This window comes from Vigna radiata, chromosome 9, assembly GCF_000741045.1.
Source record: "Vigna radiata var. radiata cultivar VC1973A chromosome 9, Vradiata_ver6, whole genome shotgun sequence".
Lineage (NCBI taxonomy): Eukaryota > Viridiplantae > Streptophyta > Magnoliopsida > Fabales > Fabaceae > Vigna > Vigna radiata.
Genome location: NC_028359.1, coordinates 20,599,530 through 20,613,398, shown reverse-complemented (window position 1 = coordinate 20,613,398; position 13,869 = coordinate 20,599,530). Strand labels below are relative to the sequence as shown.

The 13,869-nt window shown below is 31.8% G+C and overlaps 1 protein-coding gene across 1 annotated transcript in view; it reads left to right on the top strand.

Annotated features, from left to right (window-relative positions):
* The window catches only part of LOC106773503, a 34,797-nt gene extending 23,252 nt beyond the window's left edge, over positions 1–11,545 (top strand). Inside the window, exon 9 of the mRNA XM_014660188.2 lies at positions 11,322–11,545. Coding sequence (XP_014515674.2) covers positions 11,322–11,545 — 224 coding nt within the window. The remainder of the gene's footprint in view (positions 1–11,321) is intronic.
* Positions 11,546–13,869: the final 2,324 nt, after the last annotated feature.

Genomic DNA, 13,869 nt, shown 5'->3' with positions numbered 1-13,869 from the left:
TAATTTTTTTTTTAACTAGTGACATGGTTAATATTTTGTCCCATCACTTTCTTATCTTCGTCTATTAAGACATATGAGATTTAATAACTAAGAAAACAATTTTACTCACTTAATGTAAAATTATCAATGCCTTTTATTGCTTCAATTCTATTTTGTATGTAGCAGGAAACTTCATATTTTTTACCATGAAAAAACAAGAAAGTATACAAATTTATGAGAAATTTGAAACTTAATTAATCATATTTTACTAATCATAATTATATGTTTATTATACCTAATAAATATTTTATATTTCCCATTTATATTATTTTAGTTGATTATATATTTCAATTAGACAAGTCAATTTGGTCTTGACCAGACATTTGGGGCTAGTAAACTCACTAGGTCAAAGTCCTCTATTGAAAAAGTTAATAGAATCAAAATATCCATAAAACTCCTCTAGACAAGGATTAGCCTTTAGACCTTCTTGTTAGAAAGAATATTCATTTTGAATAGAAGAAAAAAAATAGTAGTGCAAATCAAAGTACTTTTAATTTGTCAAAGAACATTATACAAATAGTTTAGCCAGACTAACATAGACTTTGTAAGAGATTCAAATAATTTTGGTTGGTTGCTTATATAGAAAATTATGCAACAACATATTTAATTTTTCGTTATTGGCTAAACATTTAATTTTCTTGTGTGAAAAATTCATCTAGATCTTAAAGAAAACAAATTAAGGAATCCCAATTTGAAAGTTTAAAATAATGAATTTATGAATAATAATTTTATGAATTTTTTTATTATATGTTGTTTATATTTTTTTAATTTATGACTTAAATTTAAATATGAATTCCACCAATTATTTATTTATCTATAATAATCAATATATATATGTATATATATAGTAATTTTAAGAAAGAATTTAGTGTAAATTTTATTAGAACTGATCCAATATTCTCACATTTTTGTCAGACTCCAAGTTTTTTCTGTTATGTGAGATTTTATCATAATGTATTACATAATGCTTTATTAAATGTTATAAGTTTTTTGTTCGCAAAATGATGAAGATGAAGTTTTGATGATGTTCAAATCAAGTCAAGAGAAATCAAGATTCAAGAAGATCTTTTGAAGACTTGTATTGTTATAAAAAGCTTTTGTAATAATTGTAATTTAATGTCTAGGAGTTAGGTTCTTAGTAGTTTTGATTTCATGTACTTTCATATTTCAAAATTGATGTTCAGAGTAAAAAACGCACTATATTAATATATTAAACCCAGTGTTAATCAATTAATCTTGATAAGAGCTGGAAACTTAAACTGCCTCTGAAATAATCGATTAAAATACCTTTTAATCGATTAACAAGTGGATTAATCGGTTAAAGGTGACCGTTGTAGTTTTCTAGTCGTTGAACTAGTCGTTGTACTCATTTTAATTGATTAACAAGTATATTAATCGATTAAAAGTGTTAAATGGCTGGAAACGAAGAATGAAAGAGTTTTTTCTTGAGTCTATAAATAGGATCTCATTTTCCTTCAATAATAACAACTCTTCTCTTTTGTTTTAGTACTCAAAAACCTTTGAGACTCGTGTATTCTTGTTCGGCTTGAGAAACTGTCGTTTGTGGAGTTGGTGAAGTGCTGCTATGGTGACAGAGGAATAATCGGTTCATCCTTCGTGCATCTAAGGAGGTGTTTGGAAGAGGAAGTCATCCTTCGTGAAGTATTTGGAGGAAGTGTTCATCCTTTGTGAAGTATTCAGAGGAAGTGTTCATCCTTTGTGAAGACTCAAAGGAGGTGTTCATCCTTCGTGAAGTATTCGGAGGAGGTGTTCGTCCCTTGGTGTCTTTAAGGGAAGTGTGTCTCATCTTTTGTGGCTTCAAGATAGGTGTTTTCTCAACAATTACAAATTGTATCTGTGTGATTGTAGTTTGTAATTATTTTGTGATTAGTGAATTGTTTATCTTGTTTTGAGATAAGCGACTGAAAGTAGGATTGGTAAGATCCGAACCAGGATAAAATCATATGTACAAATTTCTCTCAACCTTACTCTCTTTATTTGTTATTATTATTTGCTCAGTAAGTTTAATTGAGTAGAAATTTAAAAGACACATGGTTTTATTAAAGACCAATTCAACCCCCTTTTGGTTTGTTATCCCACGCTAACCATTCCGCTGCAGCCACTCTGACATTTTCTTCTCTAAATAATTGATAAAATTAATAATTAGATTATAGTCAATAATTATATTAAACTATATATTTTACATTTTATTTAATAACATAATAACATATATAATATAAAAATATTGATTTGAATATAATAAAATTACAACATATTAGACTATCTAATAAAATATATAATTTTATATATATGAATGATATTTTTTCTACAAGATCATTAAAGTCTTATAGTAGGGCCAACCTCACCTTAACCCTAACTCTAACACACTTGAGGGGGCTATGACTTTTTTTTTTTGGCCCCCACTTGAGGGGGCTATGACTTTTTTTTTTGGCCCCCACTTGAGGGAGCCTCCTAAAAAGGAACATTTTTAAGGGTGGACTAAGGTTGGTCCACAGACCATCGTTAAAGTTAACAACTCTAATTTCATTGTATAATTACAAAGTAAAAATCACATATTCATTAATCATAATTAATTGTATTAAACTTAATAAATATGTCATATTTCATGAACTATATTAAACTTATAAACTAAGTCTTTTCTAGACAGAGTTTCCTTAGTCTTACATAACCTTCTAAGTAAAAATCTTCCAAAACTTTTTCAAATGCTAATGCAAAGAATGTTCCTAGAAAGCAAAGAAAGGTTTTCTTAAAATGCTTTCAAACAACCTAGGTATCATAGAGACTTAAAAGAAAAAACAAGTATAAAAGGAATACAAGATCAAAAGAGATTAGCCAAACCCTATGTGAATATAAAAGTGATACTTAAAATCCACTTGACACATATTCACTTCCAAGAGTGGAAATTAAGCTATTACACAATTTTAGCAATGGAGATGAGATTGTACCAAAGCCATTGTCCGAAGACACCAAGCAAATAAGCAATGAAACCAAAAAAATTACAAAAACACAGGTTCTATGATACAAAACAACAAATAAAAGTGCAAAAAATACCCCTAAATTTTTGGTTTCTTAAAGTTTTTATCTTATCTTGATGTTCACTCCAAATCTGTGTATGAATCCTTCTTCCAAAGTCCAATGAAATGCTTTTGTTAGCCTTCTTTAAGCCTTCAAGATGTTACCTTCAAAGTTAGTCAAACTCTAAAAGGAATCCCTAAAGAAAAGTATTAGAATAGATGAATAAAACCAAAATAAAACTAAGAATACAAGATAAAAAGAGCTTAGCCAAACCAAAACACTTGTTGGAAAATGTAAACTGCACTAAAATACAAATCTAAAATTCAGTTCACTTGTTGCTTTGTCCTTTTTCTCAATATATTTTATAGAACACAACAATCATCATATTTCTTTCACAACAATTACCAAAGATCAAGGCTAAAGAAACTAGTGTATATAGGAAATCCTAAGGAAATAAATGATATTTTGACAACTAGAAAAATTGACTCAATGGAAACCTAACACTAAGAACTTGTTTAGGAACTAAAAACAAGTATGAATATTGTTGATAGGGGGAGCTTTAACTTCTTATATATCTTTGTTTTTTATGACGAACAAAAGAATGGTTTTATGGTTTTTTGCATAACAATTGGCATAACAAATGTTTTATCTTTATCTTCTTTGTGTTTGATATATGAATTCATCATTGTTAAACAAATCATACTTAAAACAGATTAATAATCACATTTTTAGTTGAAATAATTGATTTAACATAATATATAATCTGTTAGATTTCACCATATCACTTAGTATGCTTAATAGGGGCAAATTGTTTTGTAGTAGTCAATTATAAAAAGTATATAATCGATTAAAACAGAAAGCTTGCTACAATTTGTTTCATAAGGGAGATAATCTATTTAGAAGGGAAATTGGATAGACAATTTAGCTAAGTGTTTGAATAATCGATTACATAAGTTGTCTAATTGATTAAATCAATTTTCTTTGTCTAATCCTTTGCATTTAATGCTTGATATGTTAAAATGGTCATTTGAATTAATTACTAGCTTATATGATTAAAAAATCGATTACATGCTTAGGATAATATGTTAAAACAGAAGCAAAAGCTTAACAGATTACAGAAAAACCTTAATCGATTATAATGCGTCAAGGTTTAAAAAATCCTATATATGTGCGTCTTGAGACCTGTTTCAAAACAAGAATTTCCTATCACTTTCAAATACTAATGTTTTCATTGAGTTTTGATTACAGGAGCATTCCAAAAGTGATCTTGGAGAATCAAGGATTCATTGGTTGATTACCCATCTAGATTCTTTCAAGAAAGTGTGCTAAAGTTGTTTTAATTTGATCTACACTAGAGGAGTGTGACTTGGAGATCAGATTCATCATAAACAATTTGTGATTGTGTACCTGTGCGGGTTTGCCAAGGGTTGAGAGCTGTGATTTGTCTCGGTTTTTGTAAGAGAGTGAGGTTATTCATCTCTTGTATTGCTATATTGATTTTGAGTGTGGATGGGAATGCATTAAGAGGGTATCTTTGTATTTCTGTAAACTCAATCAATTATAGTGGATTCCTTTCAACTAAGGTTGTTGAAGGAGGACTGAATGTAAGCTTGTGATTAGTCGAACTAGTATAGATTGCTTGTGTTGATCTTTCTCTACTTTTTCTCTTTTAATTTTGATTCATCAATTTTGTTTATTGATTTCTACAAAGCCAAAGAAATCATAAAGACTTTGAAAAGATTAATTAAAAAGGCTTAATCTAATTCACACCCCTGGCTTGAGATATAAGGCGTTTCTTTTCTTACAATTGACACCAGAGTTGGAAATTTGAAAATTAATCAAATTTTAATCAATTACTTTTATTGCTTAATCCATTAAATTGATCCTGATGGCCAATGTATCTCAAACCTTTGGAGAAGGTGGATCCACAAATAGGCCACCACTATTTGCGGGTGAAAATTACCCTTTTTGGAAAATAAGGATGAAAGTTTTCTTGGAATCAATTAACAAAGGTGTTCGGGATGTCGTTATCAATGGCCCCTTTGAACCAATAAAGATTGAGAATGGTAAGAAAAAGGTTAAAGACTTTTCTGAGTGGAATGCATATGAGAACAAAAGAGCTCATTGTGATGTTAGAGCCAAGAATATCATTTCTTCTACACTTACCATTGATGAATTTTATAGAATTTATATGTGTACAACTNCAAAGGAAATGTGAGATGTTATGGAAGTCACTCATGAAGGCACTTACAAAGTCAAGAAAGCAAGGANGAATTCTCTCATTCAAGAATATGAGATGTTCAGAATGAAGAGTGGTGAAACTATCTTCGATGTACAAAAGAGGTTTATTCATATTGTTAACCATCTTCTTGCCCTTGGAAAAACATTTGACAAAGCGGAAATAAATATCAAGATCTTGAAGAACTTAAACAGAAGTTGGTAGCCAAAGGTACTACCATATCTGAATCAAGAGACTTGGCCATTATGAACACAACTACTCTCTTTGGCAAACTAAGAGAAGATGAGTTAGAACGAGGAGATTGAAGGANGAAGAAGAAGGAGAACAAAAACACATCATCGCCCTTAAGACTACAAGTAAGATTGCCTCAAGAAGACGTGTTGAAGAGGCCGATTCTGAAATAGAAAATCCAGATCTTGAAGCAATGAATCTCATGGTAAAAATCTTTTCCAAATTCATGAAATCCAGAAATAAATCCAGTTTTGATCTTCTAGGAAACACAAGATCAAATAGGAGAAAAGGAAAAGCTACTGCTGCCCCAACCTGTTATGCATAAAAATATTCTACCAAATTACACATATTCTAGATTTGAGCAGATTATAGATTATTGAGTAGTTTCCAACCAAAAATTAGTAAACTAGTCGTAATGAACCTGTTAGCTCTCAACTGGACCAGAAAATTACTTTCCAAACTAAATCACATCATGTAAGTTTATTTTAAATAATTCATATCTCTAACTTGTTTGGTTAATATAAATATGATGTTGTCATTTTGATTTATCATTTGTCATCGAAGTGAATTTAAGAAAAACAAAACGCACTGAATTTCAAATTAAAATTTAAAGTTAATAAATTTGTTACCATCATGCTCATAGTTTACCTTCTACTCCTTTCATTTCTATAATTTTATCAAAATTGGTAATAAGTAACTAAACGCTTTGCAACTACTATGGGTTGACACTAACGTCTTTTCGTGGGGGGTTTCTTGTTTTTTTATCTTTTAGTTTTGAAATTATTGAAATTATTGTAGAAGGGAAAAGATATAGCACAACCCTCCAATCAAAAATCAACATCAACATCATCAATTATTTTGTTATTAAAGTGGAAAACAAAAGAATGAACATAGCAAAAGTAACAAATTGCAGTGTCGCGAGTTGTTGTGTGTGAGTGAGGGAGAGTATAGAGATGAGAGAGAAACAAATTGGATAAGTAAGGAATGTAGATTAGGGTTAGGCGAGTGTGATTTCGAAAGTAATCTTTTGACAATCAGAGATGTCTAGAGCATCTTCTTCACTCCTTGGAGGCGGTTTTTGGATGCGGGAGCTCCGAATCACCAATTCTAGGGTTTATTCTTCCATTCTTTTCATTTATTCCATCTAGTTTCACCATGTCCATGGTGAACTAAACCCATTGTTGTTGGGGAACAATGTAATCTTTTGAAACTCTCTTATATCGAAAATCTTGTTTTATTCACATGCTTGTATTATCAATAGTTTGGCTTTTCTTATCTGATTTTCATGCTTGCATCGTTTAACTCATTCGGTGTATTGATCTTTGATTTTGTCGATACGGGAAAGTACGAGGAAGTCTCGAACTAATAGGAAATCTGTTGATTAAGCAATACTACCTAGGAATAGGAGTAGGACGGCCAATTGCTTTAACTTCTGTTTATCATGCGTTATTGATTACTTAGGGAGACTAGGAATGATGAACTAGTAATTGATAATATGCTCTCTTCGCCGAGGAATAGGGTTTTCAGTAGATTAAAAAGCTGCATGACATTGATAATAAAGCGAATTTAACAAGAATAATAGATATAGGAGAGTGGATAAAGATGAAATTTTAAACCCCAAGAACTACATTAATTGATAGTCTTATTTGTCAACTGATTGACTTTGCATTTGCATATTCAAATTCTGTTTTTGCATCAACCTTACAAATTATTTTTTTTTCAAGTCTTATAAAATCAAATCACACGAACGTCTAGGCCACTTAGTCCTTTGGGAGAACGATATTCGGTCTTACCGTTTATATTACTTGATAATGATCTGGTACACTTGCCAGGGGCTTCACAGAGGTGAGTAAGGGTTTGGGGGTTTCTTATTTTTTTTTAGTTTTGAGAATGAAAATTATTCAAATACCCTTTACCTTAAAACTTAGAATTCATAAAATATGAGGGTATTTTTGTCTACTAAAATCCAGTATACATTGCTAAAATGTACTAACTGAAAAAAGAGCATACTCAAGTTAGCAAACCTATATTATATATATATATATATATATATATATATATATATATATATATATATATATATTTTAAAAGGAAAACTATCCAATTTTTATATATATATATTCTTAATTATAATTTTTTTATTTAGAACATTTTAAATGAGTAAATTTTCTATAGTATGCTTTCTGTTTTTTTTCATATTACGTAAAATTACTTTAATAATAACAAATATAATTTAAAAAAAATAGAGATGAAAGAGAACTAATTTTTTCAGTTGCGCCTACTGTAGGGATGACAGAGAGAAGGTTCGAGTGAGAGAGATGAAAGAGAAAGGATTGAGAGGAATGAGGGAGGTTGATAACGGTCTAAAAACCGTTATTTTTATACATTAATTTGATATCAAAACACAACCCTTATGACCTAGAATTAGCCTGAAATCATGCATTTTGTTTAAGTCAGTGAACAAGAGAGCCAAAAGTGGTTTTGGAGATATTATGCTTGGTTTTACATTGTTTTGACAGGATTTTACGAGAATTGAATGATGAAAATGAAGAAGGCAGGACTTGGAATAGAGAAAGGGCAAGAAAAGATGAAAAAGAGGTGTCGCGACCACTGCCCAACGCTAACTCAGCGCTAGGCTTCCAAGACGCAGACTGCGGAGCGTTAGTAAGCATTGAGCGTCCAGCGTTGCCACCGCTGAGCGATAGCTAGCGCTGAACGCCTAAATGAGTGGGCTTGGGCAGAATTTCTGTTACTTTTTTGGCTTATAAGTACACCTAGTTCGATTTCGGAAGTAATCTGTTGGTAATCAGAAACGTCCAGAGCATCTTCTTCACTCCTTGGAGGCGGTTTTTGGATGCAGGAGCTCCGAATCACCAATTATAGGGTTTATTCTTCCATTCTTTTAATTTATTCCATCTAGTTTCACCATGTCCATGGTGAACTAAACCCATTGTTGTTGGGGAACAATGTAATCCTTTGAAACTCTCTTATATCGAAATTCTTGTTTTATTCACATGCTTGTATTATCAATAGTTTGGGTTTTCTTATCCAATTTTCATGCTTGCATCGTTTAATTCATTCGGTGTATTTATCTTTGATTTTGTCGATACAGGAACGTATGGGGAAGTCTCGAACTGATAGGAATTCTTTTGGTTAAGCAATATTACCTAGGAATAGGAGTAGGACGACCAATTGCTTTAAACTTCTGTTTATCATGCGTTATTGATTACTTAGGGAGACTAGGAATGGTAAACTAGTAATTGATAATAGGCTCTCTTCGCCGAGGAATCGGGTTTTGAGTAGATTAGAAAGCTCCATGACTTTGATAATAAAGCGAATTTAATAAGAATAGTAGATATAGGAGAGTGGATAAAGATGAAATTTAAACCCCAACAACTCCATTAATTCATAGTCCTATTTGCCAACTGATTCACTTTGCATTTGCATATTTAAATTATGTTTTTGCATCAACCTTATAAATTATTTTTCTTTCAAGTCTTATAAAATCAAATCACATGAACGTCTAGGCCAATGAGTCCTTTGGGAGAACGATATTCGGTCTTACCGTTTATATTACTTGATAACGATCTGGTACACTTGCCAGGGGCTTAACAGAGGTAAGTAAGGGTTTGAGGGTTTCTTATTTTTTTTTTTGTTTTGAGAATGAAAATTATTCAAATACCCTTTACCTTAAAACTTAGAATCCATAAAATATGAGGGTATTTTTGTCTACTAAAATCCGGTATACATTGCTAAAATGTACTAACTGAAAAAAGAGCATACACAAGTTAGCAAACCCATATTATTCATATATATATATATATATATATATATATATATATATAGTTTTTAAAAGGAAAACTATCCAATTTTGATATAGTTTTTGAGAAAAAGAAGGAAGACCGGTATTCTTAATTATAATTTTGTTATTTAGAACATTTTAAATGAGTAAATTTTCTATAGTATGCTTTCTATTTTTTTTAATATTACGTATAATTACTTTAATTAAAACAAATATAATTTTAAAAAAATAGAGAATGTATTATCCTTATTCGTTACAAAAATTTACAATTTTTTCGGGAGTTATTTTTTTTGTTTCCGGTGGGTTTTGAAAAAATCCCCGGTATTAGCAGGGGTTCCGCAAAAACTGCCGGTATTTGCAAGGGTTTTGAGGAAACTTCCGGTATTTGTAGGGCTTTTTGGAAAATCGTCGAAAATGTGCGCAGATAATATTTTTTTAGTTTTTGATTGTGATAAAATGAGATTATGATCAAATTAGTTTTATTAACCCCACATACAATGAAATAATATGAACTAAAACTGAATATTATATATAAAATAAACTACATTGTTCAATATATAATATAATTCATACATCTAATTGTTCATATATAAAAATTAAAAAGAAAGATGTTCAAAACTAAATTAAAATATTAAAAATATGATTGAGAAACATGTCCATTAAAAATGTTGATTTTGATGCATAAAGCTCATAGTAGACACAATGAGTAGTTGTTCCCAAAGATCAAGAGCTTCAAGTTAATGCACACTTAACACATCTACACAAAATTCTTCAAAATCCATCCTTCTAGGTTATAATGAATTCAGTTGTCATAAAAGAAATATAAAAATGTAAGATTGAAACAAATCAAATAAAGTGATTGAAACAATTGATCAAATAACCATATAATAATCAAAAAATTATCACACCATAGTTTGAGCTTGTTTTATTGGGTAGTAGGATCAAGTAAGTATCATTATTACGACTTTTTTTCACCTAAGTATGCTGTTGAAGAGAATGGAAATCCAATTAGCATACCTTAGAGAAATGTTACCATTATATAGTACATATTATCACTGCATCACATCTGATTTTAGGAATTTTTAATTTAAGGTTAATTGGGTAAAATGGAATTGGAGACCATAGGACCACTGATGGCAGAATGTTTTAATATAAAGGTACTAGAAGTTGGGAAGGTACTATGGCCTTTATCAAATTACAAAACAAAACACAATTGGCACAAAAGCTTAGAAATTACAACTGCCAACAAGGTGCACCATTCACCATGTCTTCCATGTCATTGTTAGAGATCAATTGCCCTTCCTCAGTAGTTCAACCTCTTACCATTGGCATTGACAAAAGACATGGAATTACAAGTTACCCTGAATAAGTCCCAATTGCAAGAAAAAAATGAATCAGGAAAGAAATCCTCATTCATTGGCATGATATTCCCACTGGCGAGAGTTCTTGAGATTTATTCAATCTCATACAACAGTAGTTCCTGTATTTTCACCTTGAGGACAATTTATGGGCAAATTGTTTGACGCAAGTTTGTTTAATTAGCTAATTATTGAAAAAATAATATAGAATGGTAGGTCGATTATTTACAACAGGGAAGAGGGAATAATTTGTATAAACCTTTTAAAATAGAGATGGGATTAATTTTTACAGTCGGGGGGAGATGTTAATAAGATACGGTGCCCTTGAATGTCCCTAACTAGTATCTTATTCTTCGAAAACGCTTCTTTGACAACAAAATGTTGACACAGTTTTGACAACGCCACGTGGCAGTTGTCAATTGGCCGAATTAAAAAAGAATTAAGTGTGTTAATGGACAGAAAGATTTTTACAATGTGCCCTCAAAATACGTTAAACGGCGGTGGAGCAAAAATATTTGTAGAAGGCACACTCTCATTAGAGCAGCGTATAAATATTCCAATCATGAACCGACGATGCAAAGATATCAAATGTTGTGCAAATGATTCTATGAAATAGCTGACGTAGCTTGCGAGTCAGAAGCTTCTTCTAATGAGTTGAAAAAAGAACTTGATTTGCTGGGTAAAAAGTTTGGATGCAGTTCATCCATGACAAATAACATAATTAGTGATGGAAGTGAACTACGATATGACAATCCGGTCATCGGTACAATACCCAAAATTGTTGAGGCAAGTGTTGATGTACTTGTTCGTAGCCCTGTAGCAGTGAAGCGAAAAGGATGACCAAGCACCAACAGGTTAAAGTCGGTCATGGAGAAAAGAAATCCTCATATAGGTCTTCATTGGAGATGGATCAGTGGACATGCCTCCCGGGGAGATGGACGGTTCTGCATGTGGCATATTGTGTCCACCATCCTCTGGTCTTCTTCGTCTAGCTTTCTCTTCAGCCAACTCTTCCTCCAATACAACAACCCTCCTTCTAAGTTCTGCAACTAGATTTTGTTGCTCGTCTAAAGTACACATAAGACTCTCTCTGCGTTTTCTTTTCAGTAGCTTCTTTGCTGATGGTTTGTCATCTTTGTGATCCTTTTCATCCTTCTTATCCTTCATTGTACCAACATCAACATCATAATGAACCTAAAATTGAACAATTGTTATCATACTATAATGACATTTATCATAACATACAACAGTCAAACAATAAAGCACATACCACACCCATTTCCATAACTAGTTTCATGTAGTTGTCTCCCAAATGTATATTCATCCAATGCAATATTATAGGAAATTTATCTACTGGACATTGGGGAGGAATGAAATTCTCACAAAACCATACCTAAAAATAAATTTCATCTTAACATTTGGTCAAGAACACAATGCAACCCAAAACATAAATTGACATTTTAAATCATATCATATAAATTACCTGCAGCATGTAAATGCAACCATCAACATAAACGTTTGTTGTACCTTTTCCTTTCTTCCAACCATCTAAAGCTTTGCACAAACTACGAACCAAATAAAGATACACTAAACTACCCCAACAATAATTACCCAATCCACTTAAATTATCAACAATTTCAAACAAAATTGGAAACACTCTTCCGCTACATTGTTGAAATAATATCTAAGATATCCCTACCAATATGTACAAGCTACAAAAATGAGAACAAGGTATTTTTTTGTTTTCTCATCAAACATTTGCATACCAAATTGAAATCTCTTGTTTTTTTGCCTATGTATTTCACACAAGCACTTCTTCCCATTTCTTCCTTTAAATTAATATCTTTACCATCTGAACTCAACCCCAAACCTAAAAAAAAATTCCTTCTCATTCACAGACACAAGTTTATCTCCAATTAAAAGAGAACAATTATTGGAATCCATCCACTTAACCAATAACTCACTCAAGATATTCCTACCTATTCGAAATTTACCACTCAAATCTAAAAACCAACGATTCAAATCAGTGACCGGTGCTTGATAACAGTTCAAAAACCGTTATTTTTATACTTAATTTTGATATCAAATGCACCCTTGTTAACTTAGGAACTTTCTTTTACTCATGATTTTGCTTTAGTTTTGTGAATAAGAGAGTTGAGGGTATGCTTTATGATTTTATCACTAAATTTCCTTGATTTTGTAGGTTATTGGAATGATTTGAAAGAAGGATTGAAGTATCAAGGAGTTGTAGTGCAGAAAAGTCAACCAGAATGCAGAAAAGTCAACCACTCAACTAGTCAACCATAATGCTGAAAAGTTGACCAAAGTGCAGTTTTCTGCCGTAGGAGCGCGGGGAGGTGAAAAGCATCGCCGGACGGTGGACTGGGACCAGGTTTTCACTGTTTTTCGCCTGGACAGCGCTAAGGGCCATTCTAGGTGTCGCACCCACCACCGGGCGATGCAAACCACCGTTGGGCGGTGTACTATCGGACCTAGGCCAGTTTTCTGTTATTTTTATGATCTGTTTTGGGCTTGGACTCGTTTTCTGTTATTTGTCTACCCTATTTAAAGACTAGAACATCTTAGAGAATGTATCTTTTGATGGCTTAGGCACAAAAACATATTTTTCACCCCTTTGGGGGCAGATTTAGGGAATTGACAACTCTTATTTTCTCTTTCTAGGGTTTCTATCTCTTTCATTCCATTGTACACCTAGTTCTTCATGACGATGGAGAAATAATCTCATTTGTTATTGGGGAATATGTAACCTTTAAACTCTCTTGTATTTGAATTGATTATTATTGATATATGCTTCTTTCATTAATTGTTAGAGATATTCTTCTTTGCTCAAATGTTTGTTATGATTTATTCATATTTGGCATAAATCTTATGATTTGTAAGTATCATGAGGAGATATCGCACTCTTAGGGTTGGTGGATTTGGGGAAGGTGAGAGTTCTCCTCTTCTCTCCATAAGATTGGTATTAAGAGATATCTACATATCACGATCTGGGGAATTCCCTTGATAAGAATATTACCTAAACATAGGAATAGGGTGATCAATTGCTTTATTGTTGGGTTCTCATTTGCGCTCAATGCTTTTATTGTTTAACTCATTCAGTAAAAGATGTTTGTCTTTATCGATATGGGGACGTACGGTAATGT